General features: G+C 44.6%; 1 protein-coding gene across 1 annotated transcript; it reads right to left on the bottom strand.

Annotated features, from left to right (window-relative positions):
• Window positions 1-596: 596 nt before the first annotated feature.
• GTSF1 (gametocyte specific factor 1) lies at window positions 597-10510 on the bottom strand. Its single transcript, XM_009287849.2, has 6 exons — window positions 10481-10510; window positions 5626-5752; window positions 4540-4626; window positions 4028-4088; window positions 2941-3029; window positions 597-765 (listed from the first exon to the last, which is right to left on the bottom strand). Coding segments are annotated over exons 1-6 (375 nt in total). The 5' UTR covers window positions 10490-10510; the 3' UTR covers window positions 597-763.
• Between the last annotated feature and the right edge of the window lie 51 nt (window positions 10511-10561).

Here is a 10561-nt window from a genome sequence, read left to right as displayed (position 1 = left end):
CTGGTTTCTTAATTCTGTGTGTTTCTATATTTAGATCCCATATTGTACTTCGCATCCATTTTTAGAAATATACTGCTTGATCCAAACATTTACACAGTCCCAAACATGTATTTTTAGTGATTTAAACCATTCCTGCCTCCCCCTTTTTCAAAATGTGAAAGGCATTAATTTCTTTCTAGACAAATACCATGTCTGGTTTCTTAATTCTGTGTGTTTCTATATTTAGATCCCATATTGTACTTCGCATCCATTTTTAGAAATATACTGCTTGATCCAAACATTTCCAAACATCCAAACATGTATTTTTAGTGATTTAAACCATTCCTGCCTCCCCCCCCCCAACAAAGAAGAGTTACATTAGAGCTCTCAAATGTAAAGTGTTAGAAAACTATAAAACCCTAATAAACTAGACACAAGCACTTAAGTGTACTCTTTAAACTTCACCTGTTTGGTATTATGCATATGATAAGGAATTCACAGAGGATTCGTGATAAACAACCTCCCCCCCCCCCCCCCCCCCCCCCCCCAACAAAGAAGAGTTACATTAGAGCTCTCAAATGTAAAGTGTTAGAAAACTATAAAACCCTAATGGAAACTAGACAAGCACTTAAGTGTACTCTTTAAACTTCACCTGTTTGGTATTACGCATATGATAAGGAATTCACAGAGGATTCCCCATTATTGTATGACTTGAAGCACCACGCACCCACGTGACAAAGTTAAGGCTTACGGCTTGAAGCTGCAAAGGTGTGATCAGGATGCTTTCTAGGAAGAAGACAGAATTTTCTGTAAATGACGATGTCGTTTAAAGCCAAAACTGTCCACTTTACATACCCTATGTGGACAAACTCAGATGCTGACAAGATAAAAAGCAAAAAGTGCATGCACTAAAAAAATACTTCTAGGTTTGGCTGATCCAGGTGATTTTAATTAAACATTATGCAGTAGGAAGTCTCAGCCTCTTCACAGGCTGGTGAAACTCTCAGAACTTACTTTATGCTCTCCAAGCTGTAACAGGCCCTCAAATATGACTTCACTGGCTACAGATATAACATCATGACCACAGCTTAGTGCAGAGAAAGTTTTCTGCACCTCCCCAGCAAACAACCAAACATTCTCACAAGTGTCCAGTAAAAGTTCCACAGAAATCACTCGACACCATATAACCCCGAGAACAGTAATATGTAGTGTTGCTTTGCAGATGCAAGACACATGCTTATGGTGCAGGGTTGAAATTCCTGGAAATTACTCTGTTGTGTGGTTCCTGACTTCCACTGAAACGAGACTGTAATAGTTCCTGCTACACCAAGGCCTGAATTAAAAATAACCTGCCATTTTTACAGGGCATTTCCTCCCCCCCCCAGCATAATTGCATGCCTTTGTTTACAGTTCGCACAAAACACGCACAAAACACCATAAGTACACAACTCTGAATGGGCCTCTTTTGCAAATGCACACACTTGTTCTAAAGCATCAAGCTAAGGGACAGGATTTTAGTGGTATGTGCAACCCCCCATGCTGTTCTGTTTCCCACTATCACTTCTCTGATTAGGAACATAATCAGACCCTACCTCCTCTGCTTAGAATCACCCCCCTTCCCCACCCCCGCCCCTTAAAAGCCATCACCACTTCAGAAGAGTTCTCCGGCTGTTTCCAAATCACTGGAGCAAATAGAACAACTTCACAGATCATCAGTGCTGCCATTTGACAAGTGAACCAACAGAGACTTGCCAATTCCTGCGTTTTTCCTGTTAACTACTCACTGCTGTCTGAGGAGGGAAGGTTTCTCAGTTGGTGCTGTGTAAATTTATCAGTCCATTTACTCAATAACGGTAACAAAGATCACCAAATGAAGATGAGGGTAACTTACGAAACAAACGCTCGGGAAAAAGATTTGGCAACCAAGGACGGTTTTACAAACTCAAACATTGCAAAAACACGTCATGCAACAACAGCCAAGTCTATGGAGTCCTGCCATCAGGTCCAGAGAATATCTGCCATCCGCAGAAGCTCTACAGTCCTATAAAGGGAGCCATTTAGTGCTGGGGGGAATGAACTTCCAGGGGGAAGAGACACTAATACTCCAAACTCTGAAAAGGGCAAGACATTTTTTGCATGAGATGGAGAAAACCACAAGAATTTCCTCCACTCCCCCAAGTGAGAGCAGCCTTTGCTGAAGCAGCACTTGTCACCTTGGCAACAGGCTTATCTACAGGTGACATTTTAATTTGGTTTGGCAGATTCAGCCTGACACTATGGCAATTGCACAGTCACTGGCTTGTGCAGAAGCCATGCCTGCAAAGCCCCGAGAGTACCGGGTTTAGTTGCTCCAAGTGGGAAACGAGACAGTCATTCCTCAAAGCACCTTCAAGCTTTTGCTTTGCTGCTAACGGCAAATAACGGTCTGTGATTTCAGCACCAGACACTTCAACAGGGGTAGCTCCCTCCCACCTCCAGATACAATTTGATAGGTTTTTTCCCCCCAGCAGTGCTGGTTTAAGCAGCCCTAATTTTACCCCTGCTCTGACTTAGCTGCATCTGACAGTGAGCAGAGTTGCACAAAGCAAGGAAATAATTTGGTTTAAGTCGGGGGGAGGGTGGGGGGGTGAAAGGGGTTAGCGTAGGTAGTGTGGAAGGACTTGTGTTTAGAGAGACAGAGCCAAAGTGGCTGGGGAGCGGGGCTGCTTAAATTGGACCACTGTAATAAAGGGACTGTCAAGAATATGAAATAAAGAATACAGAGGATGCTTCAAAGAAAGGATACAGAGGATGATCCAAGCATCAGATTCCCTCAGAAGCTGCTCTCAAGGAGGCAGGTGTTATATACTACCCCTCCTGTCCGTGCACCGGTGGCCATAAAGCATTGCTGCAGCCAGAGATTTCAGCAACTGCCACCATCTACAGAAGTCACAGTGCCAAAACCACATGCATAGTACTTACAGCCTTTCCATGATACGGCATATGGGAAGGACTCAGGGGCACGTACTCTCGAAGGCAAGCAATTCTTTTGTTCAAAGGTGGCACTGGAACTGAAAGACTTCAGTTACTTCTCCTGACAAATGCACTTGCTTCAATTTATGCATTTCATTATAGCATGGAGGACAGCAGGGACATAAGGGGATAGTACTTTGCTACTCGGAGGTGGCGGTGCTTAGAAGAGCTATATATGCTCTAAACACTAGAAAATTTTCCAAAAAGTGTAACAAGTGAAACCAGACAGCACTGTTGCAACCCCTTATGGAAGGAGAGGTCTATCATGGTTGATCTCATACAGAACTGCAGAGCTGTCAAGTGCAGGACTGTTGCTGCATATGGGCTTAGAAGAACCTTAAAACATACTTTGGCAACTCTGGTGGTGCCATCACATCTTGTATACAGCCTGCAATCATGATCCACTGTCGGATCATGGCCAGTCATATGAGAAACCAGTCACGGTAGCTCCATCCAGTTTGCAGCTGGCCATTAAGCTCCTCACTCCCCCAAACCCAAACTGTGATCACACTTTGCAAAGGGCAAGAGGGGAAAGATTTCTGCTAACATAGGGCCCTAATGCCAGCATGTCTGCCAAGTCTAAGGTGACAGGAGGTCAGAAGGGACTGCTAGCTAACTATTAGCTCAACAGAACCTCAGTAACTGTTTGAAAAGGCTCCAGAGGGAGGCACCTGGCCGCATCTGCAAAGTCAGCATAAGGGCTCAGCACCTTTCTCCCCTGCACATTGGCCAGACATCCAGCGGGAACTGAACATAGGCCACGGGCAGGAAGAGCACCCTGCCGCACGCATACAAGAGCAGAGAGTACCTGTGTTCCTAAGGGCTTCTTTCTCTTGTATGGGCCAGTCATATGAGAAAGCAAGTAACACTGAACCAGCACCCTAAGAACGTTCACTGTTAATCAGTTTCCCCCCTCCCAGGGTTTGTACAGCAGCAAAGTCAGCCCATGTCCAGCCATTGAGGCTGGGCTGGGAGTCAGCTGCAATATTCCTCTGTACAAAACATTGTTGTAAGGAATCAAACTTGCATTTGCTACCTGTTTATGCCAGAGTTGGTCATGCCCCAAACAAAAGGAGAATGTGACTGCTCCAGCGACTCTGCAAAAAGAAACAGATGTTGTGGCTCAGAACTAAGAAACTCCAGCAACCACGATCAGATCAGAATATCTCTGTCCAGACAATTTCTACATGTTCAAGAGGAAGTAAAAGTTGATCTAATGATGAATGTGTCTGCTTCACTGTCATTTAACCAAGGAACATAAAAGTTACCATGTTTCCATTGTCATCATTGCACATAAGGTACAAGAGCTTATATGGGAAGGAGCAGATGCTTGGAAATGCCAGTTATGGCAGGCATGTTGAATAGTTCTCTATACCAAGAAAAGCCTGCTGGGTTGAGAGATGCATGTTTTTAGGAACGAGCATAAGCAAGGCGTCCTACAACTGAGACCTAAGTGAACAGCATCTCTGGACTCGCCCTGTCCCAAGTGGAGTTGAAGGACAGGACCAGGGAGAAGGCAGCAGTGTGGCAGACAGGGAAGTTCCTCACCTGTTTCCCAGTCTTCATCACATGGAGGTGCCTGCCACGTGCTCACAGCATTCATCTGCTCTCTCTGGAAGCCAGAGGACTGATTCACTTCAGGAAGAGAGAAAACTCAGTGACTAGCAGTCAATCCTGCTTCAGAGGCATTAAGTGCTTTGGATCAAGCTGTAAAACATCTTTTGGCTTTAGAGGAAACCCTGCACAATGCAGACAGGTTAGGTACACCCAGGAGCCAGGTATTGATCTGAAATCAATCAACTTCAAATTTGCTTTTTTCAACGAACAGGAAAAGACTCTGCCCCTGGAACTTTGCAGCAGGAACGCTCGAGTGAAAGGAAACCTGCTTTCATGAATGCAGGTATCACTGCTAGCCTAAGTGCAACTCTACAGAAGATAGAAAACTATCTATCTGCTCTGTAGTGTGGCAATAGTTAAAGAGCCACTGCAGGGGATGTAAAAGACACTGCATAGCACAGGATGCCTTCCCAAATATTTTGGGGTTTTTTGGACAGCCCCCCTCCCACCTTGTCTCACTGGGCTGGAGGCTGAAATCTTAATTGTATGGCAGATGAAGCAAGTGCAGCAGCAGAGGAGCCTGGAAGAGGAGCTGCCCCATTTCTTGGTGGGAGTGAACTATTCAGGTTGCCCTGGAGGAGAACAGCTGCAGAGGTTTCCATAGCTTAGACACCTGTTTGGTGAAATCAACTTTTCACATGGCATCAGTGGTCAAGCCTCAACAAAGGGAGATCAGCTCTACAAAAAGAAGGGCCTGTCCTTCTGGTCATTAAAGCATCCCAGCTCCTGTTGGGGGTACTTCAACGTGCACAGTCTAGGGTACAACCTTTTTATGCAACAAGCCTGGTAACAAAATATGTGAAAGGCCTACTGGGAGCATCTGCAATATTCTCATGAACCTACCCAATAAATCAAAAGCAAGTAAGACTCAAGTTTCCCCAAAGCTGCTGTGTCACACAAAGCTATAGACAATAATTTGACTCCCACTTTTCGGTTATCCTATGAGCTATCCTTACAAACAGGAGACCTCAGTCCCCAGGATGAACAAACATCTCGGAGCACGGGTGGTTCTCTTACCTATATCTTGCTCAATGAACCCTTTGTCATTGCACTTTGTTATGTGATCGCTGAGGTCAGCCTGAGGAACTAGATGGCGAGCATTGAAGGGGCACGTGGCCAATTCCTTTGCAACTTCAGGGTAGCTCTAGACAAGGGAAAACCAAATTATGTGCAATCTCTCTCAAGTTCACTTACCTCTTGCTGATCCATAGAAAAAAAACCCAAGGATATTTGTGATGTTGCTTTAAAAAAAAAAGACTAAACAAGGAATGGCAATATATTGTTCAGACACTTACTAAAAATGCAAGGGGAAACCAACATGACTGTTCTTTAAAACACAATTCACTGAGAAACTGAGCCACCATTGAGTTGACTGAAATGAAACATACCCTCAGCTAAACTCCCTACAATTTACTGCAACACTGGCAATACGGCTGCATCATTTAAAGCACAGATGAAACTATTCTAAAAACAACGGGGGAGAGATGTTAGGGAAATCTAAACCATTCAGGTATTTTTTTTTTTAAATAAGCAGGCACAAAGGCAGAGGAATTCCTTAAACCTTTCAAAACAGCTAGGGAGTTAGCAGTGTTCTACCTGCAGACTTTGGTGCTACAGGATTACCATTCAAGTAAAACTTTATCACAGACACAGGTTCTACTGGCAGTGCTCAGCCATCACTACGGTAAATTAGTCCACCCCCTGCACATGATACAGCCTTTACTGGGAAAAGCACAACTTTGCCACTGAACCAGTGCCTGCCTGGTTCTGGCTGATGCAGCTCTGCTGGTCAGGGATCAGACTTGCACCTGAGGCAGATGCAGAGACAGAAGTGCCTCGTACAGACGCTGCTTGAGGCAGTGTCTCCTCCACTACCACTGATATGTGACTGCAGCACAGGCTGCAGGCACATCCAAGGCAGTTGTCATTACCTGGTCTATACAGCTAGGGTTGCTGTGTCCTCATGTGTCCATCATTTGCTTCAACTAGCTTGAGCAAGCTATTCTGGCTGCATAGCATTGAGAAGCTTCTGCTAACGCAGTTCAAGCTGAGAGGATTCAACTTGCCCTGCTTGCGGTGTCCCCATTTGTGTGGCAGGGCTGCATTCTGCACAAAGCAATGGGAAGCTGAGGCAGGTGGAAGCGTTTAATTGGATTTTATGCATAGGGTATGCAAAGGAAATTCAACAAACTACCAAGCAAGAAGGACAATCTCCACCCAGACACTTGCCACTGCAAATAATCACAGAGTGGCATCTTCAGATGGATCAGATGATAATCCCCAAGCCCTTCTTCTGCTAATTACTTACAGACACAGCTACATCTGATTATTGATCACTATCTCACCTCATCCTCCTAATGAGGTAAGCTTGCCAAAACTGTCTGGTCATCAGTTATGCAACAGAAGGACAAAACCAACATGGTTAAAAATTTACTTGCCAACATTATTCACCTAGCTCACATGCACATTCTTGCCAAAATTTGCAGGGCGGTCAACAAGGAAAATTTCAGCCCTCTTGAATGTTGGAAAGATGAAGGTACTTGCCACTTAGCTCTGTCCACCGCTTTCACTAGTTGCTTAATATTTTTTTAAGGCTCTAGTTCTACCAAAATGAGTTGTTTATAAGTACTGATACCAGGACACACACCCTACAACTGCATCTTAACTGGAAGGCACAGCACTGTTATACTATTTCAAAAACACATTGGCAAACTTACTGGTAAACTTAAAGAGGAACAATTGGGTTTTAAAAGGTCTCGGCAAAAACCCAAAGCTCAGTGAGATGCTAGCACTTGACAGGTTTAAAGAAAACAAACCATGAGGACAACAGAGGAGAGAGGAAGGAATGCTTCCTATAAAGGATTTGTATTCAAATTCTGGATAACAGAGCGGGGGAAAAAAGCCTCTCCCATATGTGCTGAGCCCAGGATGTGGAATTTTTGCCAGATGCACATTAAATAGTTATTAGCAAAACAAACAAAAACAAAAAAACCCACTCTGCTATGCAGCTGCATTTCCAGCACTTAAAGAATGAATTGCAACATCACACCACTTCTACCCTGACCAGCCAGAAGGGGTGCACGTAACTTGAACTGAATTCTCTCTTCAACTTAAAGTGGAAAAATGTATCTGACCTCCATGTGAGCTGCTGAAAGAGACCAGAATTTCCTCCCTGACATAACCATGAATAATCTCTATCTCCTTTCAACTGAACCACACTGGTCTTACATGAATTAACATTTTGTCCTGGTTTCCGTTGGGATAGAGTTAATTTTCTTCCTAGTAGCTGGTACGGTGCTGTGTTTTGGATTTAGGATGAGAATAATATTGATAACACACTGATGTTTTAAGCAGTGCTTACACTAGTCAAGGACTTTTCAGCTTCTCATCCCCTGCCAGTGAGAAGCTGGGAGGGGGCACAGCCAGGACAGCTGACCCAAACTGGCCAAAGGGATATTTCATACCATGTGATGTCATGCTCAGTATATAAACTGGGGGGAGTTAGCTGGGGGAGGGGTGACCACTGCTCAGGACTAGCTGGGCATTGGTCAGCGGATGGTGAGCAATTGCATTGTGCATCACTTATTTTGTATATTCTTTTGTCATTGTTATTATTATTATTTTCCCTTCCTTTTCTGTCCTATTAAACTGTCTTTATCTCAACCCACGAATTTTACTTTTTTTTTCCCGATTCTCTCCCCCATCCCACTGCAGGGGGCGGGGAGGAGTGAGCAAACGGCTGTGTGGTGTTTAGCTGCCTGCTGGGTTAAACCACAACACATGTGTTTGAAGCTATTACTAAACAAAAAAATGAAGTTATATGAAATAGGGGCTAAACAAGGCTATTTGTCAGGAACTTCCTCCAGCCAGCCAGAAAATGCAGCAAGAATGAGAACAGGCATGTAATATTTACATGCACAGAATTACTCCCATTCGGTGCCTTGTTTGGCAGGCAGTCCAGCTTACCTTCCTACACTTTACAAGGTGATAGGGAAACCGACAGGCTCTGATTCGATGATGTTTATTATATGGACATTGTATTAACCTCTCTGGATCCAAAACATCTAGTAGAATGGAAGAACAGAGGGGAAAAAAAAAAACCTAGTTAGAAAGACAAGATCTAGCATCACTAAGTGAAGTGGAAAAAAACATACCACCACATCAGGGCTGTGACCTTACGGAGTTAAACCAGTTATTCTTAGTTTGAAACCATTCATTAAGGCAGGCACCTGTTCTGCATAACCAAACAAATTCATTTTGAAGTTTGCAGTGACTGGGATGTTAGTCAAAACAGAGAATAGTCAGCACTGAGCATAATAACTCTTTAAGTTACCATATTAGGTAGGTAACCACACTTACTCACAGTGAATGAGGACAGCAGTACTTCTCCAGCTATCTTAGAGGAGAATCAGTGGGATGATGACACACCCACCAGCGCCTTCAGGAACATTGTCAGTCTGAACCAAATCTTTTTTGATCAACAACTAGTTTTGCTGGAAGAAGAATACCAGACAATTTAGCTTCATTTCTGAGGAAGCAGTGTGCCTAACGTGGTGCACAGGACTTCTAAGTAAAATTTTTCATAAGTCATGCAATTATTTAGGAGCTGAGGAGTTATTAAACTGGCTAAACCACCTAAGAATCTAGGCACTGAACAGTAAAGCAGCATGAGTGCATGCATACATGATATAATTTTTTTAATCTATCTATAGATAAAATATATTAAAATATAAATATATCTATTAAAACCCCCCACATTTCCATATTCTCAGTGAGTAAGAGAGGCAGCCAGAAAGAGGCATAGGTCCCCTCTGCTGCCTGTGGGTCTGTTTGTAGGGTACACACAAGAGAGCCAAACCAGGCTTCTTTCATCTTTCTGCTCTGCCACTCTTTTTGCACAGGCATTTAGCATGTTTAGGATTTGATTACACAGCAGCTTAAACAGATCTAAGTATGGGCTGCTGCTGTTTAGCCTCTCCCCTGCCATCACATCCCCTTCTCTTACACATGCATTGGTGCTCAGTTGTCTCAACAGCCAGATCAGGGAGCTGTATCAGCCCATGGGCTGCCAGCTAGCTAAGACGTTGTTCCACAAGTCACACCGAGCAGACTTCATGCTGTGAGCCACTAGGAAGGAAGGACAGACCTAATCCTTCTTTCCATCTCAGCTGTGCAGTGCTGCTGCTGTCAGCTCTGCCCCCTGTGAGCACCTCTCACCTCCATTGGACAGTTTAGGTCATTAGAACAGTTGAAAACTAAAGACTTCTTCATCATTAAGAAGGATTGACAAGCTTTGTACTGGTTCAGCTGCCCCTGGAAGAGCAACCAGAAGTGGTTTCTCTGTGAACTGCCTCAATGCAAGATCAGACCAAGCACAATACCAGTAAAAGGAAGGAGACAGAGGTGAGTACCAGAGGAAGAGGAAAGCCCTCACCACAGTACACAAACCAGCAAACGCTGGAGCTGGCTTGATGAGGTAAACAGATGTAGTTAACACAAGGCTGCAATGAGCAAAGCCTCCAGGGCACCACAGCAATGCCACGTGCAAATGAGATCCCCGTCCTTTAGCCATACTGCATGCAAACACAAATCCACAACAATCCTAGCAATGTATGTCTGGAGTCAGCTGAGACAATAGCTACAGGCCGGAGCAACGCTTTAACCAAATTAAGCCACTTTATTCAGATGCTTCCTAAAGGCCAGACCCCATCCACACCAGAAGCACGCATGGTGTGGTACCCACCTGTAACATTGGCCTAGTTAAAATAATCAACAACCCACTGGAGCCCCCTTGGCTCAGGCACAGAGACAGACCCAGACCTGCTGGGGCCGGGGTCCCCTTCCCCCCGCGAGACTCTACCCCGAGCCTCACCGAAGTCATCCTCCAACTCCATGGCGGAGAAGGGCTCCGCGGCGCGCTGGGCCTGCGGGGCCGGGAGAGCTGCCGGGGCCG

This window comes from Aptenodytes forsteri, unplaced genomic scaffold, assembly GCF_000699145.1.
Source record: "Aptenodytes forsteri isolate BGI_AS27 unplaced genomic scaffold, ASM69914v1 Scaffold249, whole genome shotgun sequence".
Classification (NCBI taxonomy): Eukaryota; Metazoa; Chordata; class Aves; order Sphenisciformes; family Spheniscidae; genus Aptenodytes; species Aptenodytes forsteri.
Note: the sequence above shows the minus strand (reverse complement) of the source record. Positions and strands in the feature narration are given on the sequence as shown.

Bases quoted from the DNA above. Each gene is read 5' to 3' on its own strand.
- GTSF1 (XM_009287849.2), bottom strand. The intron at 4,627-5,625 runs GTAAGAGAACCA...CTCTTCCTGAAG, and splicing joins GTTCATTGAGCAAGATATAG to TGAATCAGTCCTCTGGCTTC. The intron at 3,030-4,027 runs GTAGCAAATGCA...GAAGTCTTTCAG, and splicing joins ACCAACTCTGGCATAAACAG to TTCCAGTGCCACCTTTGAAC.